Here is a 14,181-nt window from a genome sequence, read left to right on the forward strand (position 1 = left end):
AGGCGTACAGGACGCTCAGCTCCAGATGCTGCCTGGTTTGCCACATCCTGGCCGTAATCCCCCTGCAGTGCCGTCTTCACTTGTGTGCATGCGATTTGTGTGGAGACCAATGAATGGAAACCACCTGGGACAGATAAAAATGGCTTGAGGTCATTTTCCATCGCATGTTGCTCTAGTGATTTTGATCATTTTGTGCCGCAGGGTCATTTTTAAAGGACATGATATTTACAGCTATCACCATTTAGATATTTTTCCATTAAATCGAGACAGGCTTCATTCTGTAAGCATGTTTATCTAAATTGTTTATTCCATCATACTGTTTGAGTGCAGTAGAGTCTTTTTTATATCCAATAAAGGCTGCCGTGTTTGGTTTTCCTTCAGTACTCACGCTCTTACAAAACTTGACATTTATGTTTGTAAATTGAACGTCACTTTGTCTATGTTAAAACGGCCTGTTTACCACTAATGCAAAACATTTTAAAACGCGATTCAAACCATGAACTTGATCCCTGTGAAGGCTTTCTCTGAACAGCCATCGGCTAGCAAGGCAACACCTAAAGGTATTGTTGCCCGTGAAGCTATTCCTCCAAAACACTAGCGCATTCCAGCAGTGCTGAGGGTCCATTTTTCATACGTATAGCGTGACAGGACAATAGTGGTGAAAGTTAGCCACCTTATCTGTGAACTCCATGTCAACGGCATGGAAAGACTGTCTTGTGAAGCATACATCAGGACTGTCTGGATAGGATTACTAGATTAGAGCTACAGCCCCAAGGGAACACCTGAGACAGACACCTTGTCATGCAGCCTGTGGACAGATTATGTCATTTACTAATCCATAGTGGACACTGACTGTCCCCTGGAGCAAGACATTTCTTCAGCATGAGCATGATCCCAATGACCTGGCTCATACTAATGAACATGGTGTGTATTTGTAAGCAGGACGAGTGGGAGTGAACAGGAACCTGTGAGTGAGTAACTGCTGCGTGCAGAGATGATAGACATAGTCAATGGACTGTATGAGCCACAGCCGGTCATGGTCGACAGCCAAGCATGAATTCAATAATGGATTCAGAGAAGTCAAAGAAAGAGAAAGAGAAAGGAAGGAATAAATACAAAAATAGGTTAACAAAGCCCCCAGAGAAAGACTATGTAAAAGGCAAGATTATAAAGATCCATTAACAGCCTTTTTAGGCCATGCTAGTGATATAGCTTCAGGGATGTCAGTGTCCATCCACCAATTGTAGTCTGGGCTTCTTAAAATGCTATGACATTTGGTGGATTTCAAGGCTTTCAAAGTTTCCATATAATGAATCCTACTGAACTTGTTAATAAATGTTTACTCCAGTACCACCTTGAGGTTGACAGTTGTGGTTACCTGTGAAATATCTTGACAGCTGAAGTGACTTCTCTGAGCCACAGGCAGGACAAAGATTGATGAGACAAAACAAAATGACAAACAATGTAGCCTACTTACTTTGCTGATCCCACTAAGTTTGAGGTCGACTTTTTCGGTCTTTATTGAAAGACATTCATGTTGCCCAGAGGACATTGTGATAGCCTGACTCTTTATCAAGTTTTACCATCAGTGGACATGGTTAACTGTATACCTGCCTTACATCAACAAGCTAACATTATAATTGTGAGCATGTTAGCATTAAGCTCCAGTTCATTGCAACAAAGAAATCCCATTGCAGCCCAAAAATCCTCCATGGAGGTTTAGTATTTGTGAAACGTTCCTTGAGCCGAGAAAAGCAATCTTAAAATCTGTGATGTAACAACAATGTAAAGTGTATTGGCCCGAGCAGGAACTTGCAGGTGAGGCCAGGAGAGAAACACTGCTGCGCATATTCAGTGGTCCACGTAACTAGGACCTAAACCCAGAAGCTACAACACTATTTGGCCTCTGTGCTAGGTGAGCAATGCTAATCATCTTTGAGTCTGGTATCCAGTTCTTATAATACATCCATGACTCGTCTTCATTGTGTTTAATAACAAAGGACCATTGCAATACAAAGGTTTTGCAGATCTCTGAAAAGCATTATGCTACCTACCGAACACCAAATGGCAGACAAACAGTTAGCATCTAACTGATGAACTTTGTGCAGCAGTTGGCAGCTACACAGTTGTATATTCGTACAGCAGTTGGTAGAGCAAACAATGCAAAACTAAAAGGAGAGTAAATATTTGACGCCAGATGGCTAGAAAACCAACTCCAAATGAATGCTAATGTTGCTCTGTGGCTGCTGGAAGTGTAGCAAAGTTCACTAAATCAATTTAAAAGAGTCGCTTTACCGCACCGTTGTGACGAAAAGGGAGCTGAGCCAGAAGGCAAAGCTCTCTGTCTACCGGGCCATTTTCGTTCCTACCCTCAACTATGGTCATGAAGGATGGGTCATGACCGAAAGAACGAGATCGCGGATACAAGCGTCCGAGATGGGTTTTCTCCGCAGGGTGGCTGGTGTCTCCCTTAGGGATAAGGTGAGAAGTTCGGTCATCAGGGAGGGAATCGGAGTTGAGCCGCTCCTCCTTCGCGTCGAAAGGAGCCAGTTGAGGTGGTTCGGGCACCTAGTTAGGATGCTACCTGGGCGCCTCCCTAGGGAGGTGTTCCAGGCACGTCCAGCTGGGAAGCAGTAGCGTGGCGTGGGAAAACAATTAGGGGAAGCCAATAATACGTCCTTTCTTTTGGGTCGGGGGTGTGGTGGTCAATGTAATAACGTAACCAGATGAATGATTACAGCACCCGGTATCATTTTACACACATTTTTATCAGATGCAGGACTTACACACGCCTGTTATCTAACCGACAGGTCCGCACGCACTCTCCAGCCCAAACTCTAATAAGCATTCATTCACAAACTAAATCAGGAGACCTTTAACGTTTTACGTTCAATTCGCTCCTTTTTTCCTCGCTGTACACAGCTCCAGTTTGGGCATTGGCCTGTCATCAGATTGTATTTGTTGTTCGTGCTGTAGCGGAAGTTTAGTACAATTATTTTTGATGGAATACTCCAAATCTCCACCCTCCATAATTGCACTTGCTTCAGTTGCTTGCTACTTTCTAACGGCGGTGAGAGTGGTGCAGGGACGCTATCTATCTTCTATCGATTCGATTTATGATTCGAAAATTATAAAAGTAGGGTAGACATGTGGATATTATCCGACTGAACAAACCGTGCATTTATCTAACAGGTTCGTTTTCCACTGACCTTATTTCGAGCTATTTTCCTAAATCCTATGGAGAAATCCAATTCCTTTTTTGTCGAGGGAAACCGAGCGCAGCTTACTTCCGGACTTTAGGACGCGTCACTGCAACACTAAATTGATGCGATTTGATTGGATTGTGAGGCAAGGGAAGCCAGCCGCCTCTGGCTTCCCTTGGCATGGCCCTGACCAATCACAGGTTGGCAGGGGCATCACGTGAGCCTCATCTGATTGGTCAATCCCTCAATTTTTTTCACCACGGGAAGCCAGATTCGGCTGGCCTCCTCTCGCAACAGTGAGTGCAATCTACTGTTTCACCATAACATCTACAGGGGCGCTGTTTGTTTCACTCTTTGTAAAATACTCAATGAGAATGGGGGAGAGACGGGCCGGCAGCAACACACAGCAAAGGAGAATTATCGAAACAAAACAAAGTGTTTTTATTTATTTATTTAAATTATAACTACAATCCGAAAAAACAGGGGAAGCCTGGCTTCCCTTGGCCTCCGGGAGAAAACGCCACTGCTGGGAAGAGACCAAGGGGTAGACCTAGGACCAGGTGGAGGGATTATATCTCTTCGCTGGCCTGGGAGCGCCTTGGGATCCCCCAGTCAGAGCTGGTTGATGTCGCCAGGGAAAAGAAAGTTTGGGGCTCTCTGCTGGAACTGCTACCCCCGCGACCCGACCACGGATAAGCGGGAGAAGATGGATGGATGGATGGAATTTAAAAGATAATTTTGTACATCTTGCTTATGCTGTCCCCAAGTGGCCAAAACAATCTAGTTTGAGAAATAATTGTTTCGACATTCCTGTTCAACACAAAGCCTCTTAGTATTTTCCCACTTCTTTTTTGCACGTTTGACATTTGAGCAGTTCTCAGGTTTCACTGACATTCGAGGGGCTGGTGTGAGAGATGCTCTGTCAATGTGAGGAATGCCTTAGTTGCTACATTCCCTGACAGGGACGCGCTCTTTTAGCCAAACAGGCACCTGCATGAATATATCCCTGGGAAACACAAAAGATCACCTCATCACAAACTAGCAGAACATCAGCATTAGAAAAAAAAAAACACTTGCTTGAAATCTGGAGACAAAGCCCACATGAACAAATAGCCGCCAACCTTTTGTCCTCTGAGTTGTTGAAGGCTGCTACGTGTTCACACACTCAATTCACAAGCTCCATCCACTGTGAGCACTGCTTTCAGCTTCACTCATGGCCCTTAATTCTCCTTTAAAGATAATTGTAAATGAAAAGGTGATTAAATATAAGATGAGTGAGGTTAGAAGAGCAGGGAATGAGGAGGAATTAGAGGGAGCCTCAGATCGGGAGGGACGGTTGTTGAAGATAAAGATGTGATTGAGAATGAGTTTGAGGGGGACCCTCTGAATGGAGATTTGCACGAAAATAGATTGTGTCTGTCAGACCCCCCACCGTGACGCAGGGCTAGAGTACAATAGAAATGGCAATGGTCATTAGGAATAACTCTCAAACGTTCTTCCTCTGTTTTTCTCAACTTTTCTCACATGCGCCCATCCCCCCTCCTTATTTTGTAACGTCATCATCACCCTGTTTCCCTTATGCAGTCACCAACGCTTTTCCATATCCTTATCTGTTGATCACTCTGTTTATCTTGTGTGTGAAAAAGTTTGCAATGAACTAGGCCTCTTTGAAAGGACCTACACTGTTTGACAAGTGGACAAATAAACTGCTGGATGTGATTTGAGCAGAAACATTTTGATGCAAACATATAGCTGCATGGAGCCTGGACAGACTATGGCCTTTTGGTCACTTTGGTAAACAAGTTTTCAGCTCAATAGTGACCTTTCACCTTTATGAGGTGAACTTCTAAGCAAACAGTTGCCTACACATTCAGCCAACTGAGCCAACAATAGCATTAGTTTGGGGTTATTTTTCGAGCCACTTGATGAGTCCAGTATTCATTCGTTTATAGATCTGTCTGGTAACCACCAACCTTTGTGATATATCTGGCTCTTTAGCCATGCGCTAACTTTGTCCGTCTGTCGCTTGGTGTTTGGCAAGTACCATACAGTGGTTTTATCAGGGCCTTTTTAAAAACTGAAAACAGCTGCCTGTTACTTCTAGGATATGCATGACAGCCATGGCAGTTAACTGGTATTGTTTTAAACCACAGTTGTGGGGCTCTTAAACAAGTTCTCTGGTGGTTAAGTAAATAAGGTATGTGATATAATATTTACTAAAAGAAATAAAGAGCAAATTCAAGTGATTTTTTTTTAGAAGTGCAGAGAAAATCTCCTTTGAATTTGATTTCACTTAACTTTCACACATTTTTCCCTCATGTATAATCCCTTTGTTTGGTGTTATTGTGTTTAAGTATGTTCAAGTTTGTTACATGGCTATTGGATGGCTCACACAGTTTATATTAAGTAATCCTTTTTCATCCAATTCTAATTAGATTGTTACACAGAAAATGTTTCTTGCAGAAGGTGTATGTTAGCTGGATGGCCTTTTTCCACTACACACATACACCCACACACACCCCTGCTGTTCTCAGTCCGGCCTCCCTGTGAATGAGGACTGCAAAACAGAGGTTGGCAGCAGTCTGCAGAGCTACGGATGCTTATCAGAAAGGCTTACAAATCCCCCCGATGCTCCTGATACGGAGGACAATGGGTATGCGTGCATAGTGGGAGCTCTCTTTAAAGCCTCATTGAAACTGACTTCACTTCTTTGCTCTTTAATGAGGTCAGTGTGTAGCCTTGCTAGCTGCATCTCATCATTGAATAAAGGGCATATAGTAATAATAAACGTCACTGGGGTGACCTGTGCGTCAACAATATATTTTTCCTAAAAAAACATGCTGGACATATTGTACCATGTTAAGTCAAATACTTAAATCATTGGACGTGACATCAAAATAATCGTGTTCAGTTTTGAGTTCTATCACAGTATATTATCATGATTTCACATTTCAAACATGATTAATGTGTATACTATTACAAATTCCACAGTTTCTTCCTTCTTTTTGTGACTGCGTCTTTGGGTTGAACTTGAGGTTAATGGCTCTGGTGGGAGCAGCTGTGAGGCCACCAGAGTTGCAGGTGAGCATTCAACGGCTTACAGTAAACACATGAGTCCCCATGCTTTGTGCTGCTTCCAGAGGATGTGCCTGAAATGAGACTGAATAAGGCTCAAACAACAATGAAACAACAAGAGGTCTGCAGCTGATGTTGTTGTTCACAGTTTCAAGATAAGCATCGCATTAATAACGTTTTTTTTAGGTTGAAACAGGAATAAGGTTTTTGGAGTGGTTCGTTATTCGGAGGGTGTTTTCAGTTGGCCCTGTGGTACTTGGTGATGGGTTTAACCCGTTTGTTGGTTTTGGGTGGAAGATGTGGTTGACTGACTGTCTGACTCTCTGGTTTCATATTTGGGTGTCTGGGGCGAGGCTCGAGGAATTGCCCTTGTAATATGGTTAATGTGTATTGTGCATAGTGTTCCTTCTACATTTGTCCTATTGTGAATTAAAGGTTGGTCACTAAATCATTTAAAAATTAGATTTTTCTTAAGTTTGCACAATATGTCATACATGTTTTTTTCTTTCATACGGTACGTCCACACGACAGAGTCGCGTTGAAGCTTGCCGGTGGGCGTGTCTGTCGTGCGACCAACAACCAATCACATTAATCTCCGGCCTGGACACACAAGCAGGCGGTTTGATTGGCTAGAGGTTGTACTGGCATATGATTTGATTGGCTGGCGCTTCCGTCAACGCTTGAAAAGTTGAACTTTTCTCAACTTTCGAAGCGAGCAACGGAGGCAAAGCGACGCGACGGAACCACAATGCAGTTCGGCAAAGCGTGACGTCACCCCATTCAAAGTGAATGGGAAGCGTCTCCGTTGAAGCAAGTGACACTGCCGTGTGGACATACCGCTACGGTACGTCCACACGGCAGTGTGCGTTGAAGCTTGGCGGTGGGTGTGTCTGGCATGCGACCAACAACCAATCACATTAATCTCCCGCCCCGGACACACAAGCATGCGGTTTGATTGGGTAGCGCTTGTACTGGCATATGATTTGATTGGCTGACGCTTCCATCGAAGCTTGAAAAGTTGAACTTGAACGGAACCACAATGCACTTCGGCAAAGCCTGACGCACCCCCTTCAAAGTGAATGGGAAGCGACGTACGCAGCCGTGTGGACGGGCCGTTACAATATTACAGGCCCTCGTATACTGATTTCAGACCCGAATACCATATTTAAACTTTTGGCAACATAAAGTTTATAGCTAGATTTAATTATTTATTTATAACCATAACACTATAGCAGCCAGTAAAACAAAGCATCTAAACAGGCTTAGGGCTTTTATTTTCAATTTCTTAAGTCGTTTTTAATACTATACACAATATATCTATTTGCATTATTATTTAATGCCTTCTTGCATGATGGTCACTAAAATGTTAATTCCTTGCATGCTTTGGATGATGCTTTGATAATAGCAGAATATAATTGCACTGCTGTGCATGTACAATTATGGACATGTATAAACCTGCATGCCAGATAAAAACCATCATCAATGTGGACATATTGTATAATATATTATACATCAAGCGTCGTAAACCGGAAATTCAACGTGTTCTTCTTTCCAAGCCGAAACTCTCCGGCCTGTTTATTGAACGCCCTGGGCGATGCCATGTGAAAGCGCTGTTAGGACCAGCCTCGGAGGCGTAGCTCTGCAGAGTATCAGCAAGTGCAGAACAAGGAATAGGCTCAGATTCACTCAAGGAGGCGGAGAGTGGCGCACACAAGTTAACCGTAGTGGAGTTAAAGTGTTCTTCAGCACCGAAAAACATACATCTGTTCCTTTAAAGAGAATACTTCAGCGAGGAAGCAGAAAGCAAAGACAGGTAAGCTGCTTGTATGATTTAATGTAGGATGGAGGGCTAGTATCTCGGCTTTCCAACAATTTACTGATCCCAGAGATGCTCGATACCTGCGATAGTCACTGTGTAGATACATGAAGAATATAGGATTCAATGCTGTGTTATTGTCAAAAGCCTAAACTGCACAACGTAATGTAGTTATTTCCACGCTGATTATCTTTATAAACAAAGATAACGTAATTATTATTTAAAAGTGTATTGTTTTTTTTAAATACAGATACCAAACCGGGATAAAAAAAAACACATGCTGAGTAGGCCTATTGCTACTGAAACAGAAACTTCTTATAGGAGTAAAATATTATCTTTTGTGATTTTTTTAAAAAGTTCTCTATCTCCCCAGCGTGCCTTCACACTGTTTATTTGCCTCCCAGTCCAAGCACGCAGTGAAGCTACTGTATACCAAACTGACTGATAAGAGAAGTTTGTTCCCAGCTGATATAAATCAACAATGACAACAATGACATTGTATGTGTTTGCCGTCAGCAGTCTGGGCTCTTTCGCTGGATTCGCTATTTGTGCGTAATGACGCACAAAGCAACACTTTTACTTTATAAAGAAACCTGATGTTATGTATTAAAAGGTCTTTATGACAAACCTAAGCCTGTAGATAGAGACTGACAGGAGAAACTTCTAACACACTCGATGCACCTGCAACCTTATTGTCGAGGTAATTAGCATGAAAATCGCCTTCAATCGCTTTTATTGTGTGTGTATTGAGTAACAAAAGACGTTTTCAGCTCATTTGTAATAACTGGATGCTTGCGAGGTGAAAAGGGGAGAGAGAGAGAGAGAGAGAGAGAGAGAGAGAGAGAGAGAGAGAGAGAGAGAGAGAGAGAGAGAGAGAGAGAGAGAGAGAGAGAGAGAGAGAGAGAGAGAGAGAGAGAGGAGAGAGAGAGAGAGAGAGATACACATACATCTTATGTCTCTGTTATCTGTTGGTTTGGGTGTTAAGAGGTTAATTAGCTTGAAGCCTGTGGGGCTACCTGGCAGGTATTTTCCATATAATATGAGGGAATTAGACAGAGACCATTGTGAAGGATTATCTCAGTATAGAAAATCACCCTATTACAATGAATAGCACTTTCCACTGTCTTGAAGATAGGTTTTCTGATTTAAAAAAAAGAAGGTTTATTTACAGGCGGTGGTGGACATTACCTTATTTAGGTATTAGATGATAAAAAAAACAAGGCAGGATCCTGCGTTCAACATGTTGTATCAAGAAGATGAATTCAAAGAAAATGTAATACATCTTCTATTATAGTGTGATTTTATATTTCAGTCAACTGAAATCCCATGAAACACATATCTGCAAACATCACATTGATGCAACCACATGCTTTTAAATGTATAACCAGATACTTAAAGCTGTAAACTTTAAGTAACTGTTATTGTAGCTGTCAAATAATAATTATAAGAAAAAAAAGGAATACAAATTGGAAAAATAGATAACAGATTACAAAGCCAGACATAACACACACAAGACAGCTGCACATCTAAATATGTTCCAGGTGTCCTTGTTTATCCTTTTTTTCACTTTGCCTTACTCTTTCATCATCCTCTGTGACTTTTTAACCGATTAGTGTACAGCACAAGTCTCCTTCACAGACAGATGTCTGACGGGGTCACATTTCACTATTTTCCAGCGTGCTGTGTCACCCAGTGGTCGGTGACCCTCGTTTTAACCTTGGTCGGACCATTTTGCTGGCGTCAAGCCTCCTGCTGATCACTGCACACAATTCACTCTGTGGGCGTACAAGTCAGTGAGGGGCAATAGCGGGGTTAAGCCACTCGTGCTCTGGTTTTGATCTATTACCTATCACCTCTGATCTATCACGCTGTGGCATACCGTCATTTAGGGCAGCTAAGCAAGACATCACAGCAAAGGAAATTGGGAGTGCAGGCCATGCATGGCTTCAATGGCCCTTTAGGCTCAAAAGCATCAGATGCCAGATTATTGGAATGCCTTTCTGCTCCAGAATACCACCTCTGTGATCTGGCATATTGCTTCATTCCCCTTACTCATAGCATTCTTGCACTCTATAGTTAAAATTGTGTGCATGTGTGGCTATGTTATAAGATTCAGATGTAAAATGACGTATTGAGGTTATGAGCAGCCCCTTCTTTGATCATCTGGGTGGTGACAGCTCCCCTCTCACCCTCTCCATCAAGAGCAGAAGAGAAACATGTTTTTCTCTTGTTTGTGTTGTACTATAACAAGCATATTAAAAGAAAACATATTTTAAATTGACATCAGATTTCCCACCCTGACCCAAGTTTTATCTCGGAATGCCCGGAACGTTCCGGAAATACACCCTGTTTGGATTTCTCGATCCCACTTCCTTATGTCTAATCTGCACTCTGTGCTAGCCGAGCTAATATAAACATTTATTGTACTGCTCCTGACTGCACATCAATCACAGAGTTTGTGACGTGGCAACAGAGAGCCTCTATTAACTCATGAAAGCAATGTTTTAACAAGTTAACCGCATTAAGATTCTTCAGGATCTGGTGGCATACCACAAGTAGCTTTCTGTTTTATTAGTTCATGCAGTCTGAGTCCACATGGGTAAAACAAGCCATGCTTTATGAACCAAATATTGCTTTTAAATATGATACCAGCATGCATGTAGTTGTTGGATCCTTATCCAGATAACATTTTGCCACAAGAAATGATGAGGTGCTATCTTGTTTTTACAGGTTCTATCCCAGTCAGAGGTCGTGTGTGTTACCTCCCAGTGGTCTGTGGTCTTCTCCCTGCGCTGAAAAATGAGTCTGAGCACCAGTGAGCTGGAGGACCTGTGGGAGTCGTTGGGGGACCTCAACTTCTCTGAAGCCTTCAGCAACATATCCAGTGTGGATACAATGGTGTGCGCCTCGGCTTTCAACCGCAACGCTCTGCTGTACTCCATGTGTGTCCTCTACACGTTTATCTTCGTTGTCGGTCTGGCTGCCAACGCTCTGGTCCTCTGGGTAAACATCCGTGCACAAAGAGACTCCACGCCTCGCCATGAGACACACATGTACATCGCCCACCTGGCAGTCGCAGACCTGTGCGTGTGCGCCACCCTGCCCGTGTGGGTGAGCTCTCTGGCCCAGCACGGCCACTGGCCCTTTGGGGAGGTGGCGTGTAAACTCACACACCTACTTTTCGCCGTCAACCTCTTCGGCAGCATCTTCTTCCTGGCCTGCATGAGTGTGGACCGCTACCTGAGCTTGACGAAGAGTGGAGACAACGAGGGGGGAGCGCGCAGGAAGCTAATACGCCGCGCAACGTGTGTGGGAGTGTGGCTTTTGGCTTTGGTTGCCTCCCTGCCTGACACCTACTTCCTACGCACTGTGAAGTCTACACATGGGGACACCATGCTGTGCAGGCCTGTGTACCCGGAGGGAAACCCCAGGGAGTGGATGGTGGGGGTGCAGCTGAGCTTCATCCTGCTGGGCTTCGCTCTCCCCTTCCCCGTCATCGCAGTGTTTTACGCCCTGCTAGCCAGAGCTTTCTCCCGCTCCTCTTCTTCTTCATCGTCTTCCCCAGTGGAGCAGGAGCGCCGTGTGAGCCGCAGGGTGATCCTGGCGTACATAGTGGTGTTTCTGGGCTGCTGGGGGCCCTACCATGGCGTCCTCCTGGTTGATGCCCTGTCTCAGATGGGTCTGGTGCTTCTGACCTGTGGAATGGAGAATGTGATCTATGTGGCCTTACACCTCACCCAGTGCCTGTCCTTGCTCCACTGCTGTTTCAACCCCATTCTCTACAACTTTATCAACAGAAACTACCGCTATGACCTCATGAAGGCCTTCATCTTTAAATACTCCACAAGGACTGGCTTGGCTCGCCTCATCGAGGCTTCCAACATGTCTGAGACTGAGTACTCTGCTGTAGCTGTAGACAACCCACCACAGATCTGAAATATAATACCTAAAATAGCATTTCCTGAACACTGTTTCTAAATCTGAATGACTGTAATGCAATATAAACATGTGTTACAACTCATTTGTTCTTATCATAATCAGTCCACACACAGGATCCTATGTATAGAAATCTGCTTGAGTCATGTAGAGAAGCTTGAAGACAGGCTAATATCAACGTGGATGGATCAATTTAAAAGCACTTAGAAAGCAGTCTTATAAAAACAGCTGATACTGAATTCACAAAAATATCATTTGTAAAGCCAAAACAGTAGCCGTAAATGTTTAAAAGTATTGCTTGTAATATGTATGTAGGAATGTACTGTATGTTTGTGTGTGTTTGCGTGTATGGTGTGCTTTATCTGACAGGCATTGAATATCAATAGTATGAACAGATTAGTATTGTTAATCTTTTGTTTTTATCAATTTGTATTTATATATTTACATTCAAACTGTTTGGCCTCTTTCATGTTGTAAATATTTCATGTTGAAAGTCTTCACACACTGATGCCTGCTCAGTGTTTCACTTCATACAAAGCTGCTTCATCAATTTAGTCGAGCCACTGACTGGCTCGGGGTTTCAGTCCTGCTGTCTCATTGTAAACCATAACCTCATGTCATATCAGTTGATCCCTTCACACAAAAGAAAACATGCGTTCTTTTTTCCATAGTGAAAATATTTCTACTTTTTGTGAAATGTTGAGATACAACTCTCATGCCTGGACACTCAATAGGAAGCTACAACTAGCTGCTGATAAGTTTAGCTTTGTATAAGAACAGGAAACGGGGAGAAAAATCTATAATGGCAACTCGAAAGCTCACTTATTGACATTGCATATTTATTTGTTAATCTTTACAAAGGACAGATTTTTTTGGGGAGAGTTTAACGTGCTGAGCTATTTCTGTTTGGGCGCAGTGACTTTCTGTTGTCTTCCAGTCTTTGCGCCAAGCCAACTAAAGATAATCACATGTCAGCTCTAGTTATATATTTATCATACAGACATGATAGTGCCGTAACTCTCTGCAAAAATGCAACAAAAAAAGCAAACTTCCAAAATGTCCAACTGTTTCTTTCTAGAAAGCTGAGGTGTTGTGCTTGCAAATGATTTACAATGTCCTCACGGCACATTATTCACTTATATTATATTTCCAAGCATTGTCTGGAGGGGTCAGCTGGGACTAATGAGCTTGAAGAGCAGATACATTATTTGTTTTCTACAGAATGACGTAATATTCTGCAGTATATTGTTGCTATACTTTACATCAGTGCTAATAGTGGAGAGCACATGTCCATGATGTATGAATCCTCCTAAATCAGCACAAGGGCCTTTTATGACCAAATAACAGAATGAATAGTTCCTCTACTTTAATATAAGCAGCAGCTGTGGTGTGTAACAGTCAAGCAACAACAAAATCATTGTTTTACATTATTGTTGGTGTGTGTGGTGTGTGTGTGTGTGTGTGTGTGTGTGTGTGTGTGTGTGTGTGTGTGTGTGTGTGTGTGTGGTGTGTGTGTGTGTGTGTGTGTGTGTGGTGTGTGTGTGTGTGTGTGTGTGTGTGTGTGCTTGACAGCCAGAAGTTGTATGTCATAAAAATGGAGTTATACAGTTTACTCACTGTCTGTTGTAGGAAGCAACGTGTTCTTTTGTTATGCTGACATGAGATTGGTTACACATTAATGTTTTTACTCTGAAAATATTTCATCTTGTCATCAGAAAAGACTGGGACACATAACATGTGTCTACAAGAACGAAGACATTCCTTTGGTATTGTAATGTGTAACATCTGTTTTGTTATATATTAAATTTTAGAAAATGTTTTGCCCCGTGGCCTCGTTTTTTTTGCACTTGTCAAACTAATCCCACAATCTTTTGTCCTCCATGCCCTAAATTTCCTACAAAAAAGGTGTTTGAATTGGAGAAGCTGAAATGGAATGTGCTTTTACTGCTCCACTTGCTGCATTGAATCCCTAAATAACAAACAATCTCATCCAGCTGAAACATAACATGTGTGTTTTGTCCCAGCTGTCATGGGATCCATGTACTGTACTCCAGGCAAGTCACGGTTGTCATATTACTCCTGCTGATTTAAAGGCACAGACTGACTTTTCAGGGTCCAATGAAAAACATTAAATTAAGTTGTTTTCTTACA

The 14,181-nt window shown here is 42.7% G+C and overlaps 1 protein-coding gene across 1 annotated transcript; it reads left to right on the forward strand.

The window, feature by feature from the left end:
• Window positions 1-7,936: 7,936 nt before the first annotated feature.
• LOC117544310 (atypical chemokine receptor 3-like) lies at window positions 7,937-13,848 on the forward strand. The gene is made up of 2 exons (XM_034213241.1): window positions 7,937-8,091; window positions 10,825-13,848. Exon 2 carries the CDS (start codon window positions 10,894-10,896, stop codon window positions 12,028-12,030), a length of 1,137 nt encoding a protein of 378 aa, XP_034069132.1. The 5' UTR covers window positions 7,937-8,091; window positions 10,825-10,893; the 3' UTR covers window positions 12,031-13,848.
• The last annotated feature ends 333 nt before the right edge of the window (window positions 13,849-14,181 follow it).

This window comes from Gymnodraco acuticeps, unplaced genomic scaffold, assembly GCF_902827175.1.
Source record: "Gymnodraco acuticeps unplaced genomic scaffold, fGymAcu1.1, whole genome shotgun sequence".
NCBI lineage: Eukaryota > Metazoa > Chordata > Actinopteri > Perciformes > Bathydraconidae > Gymnodraco > Gymnodraco acuticeps.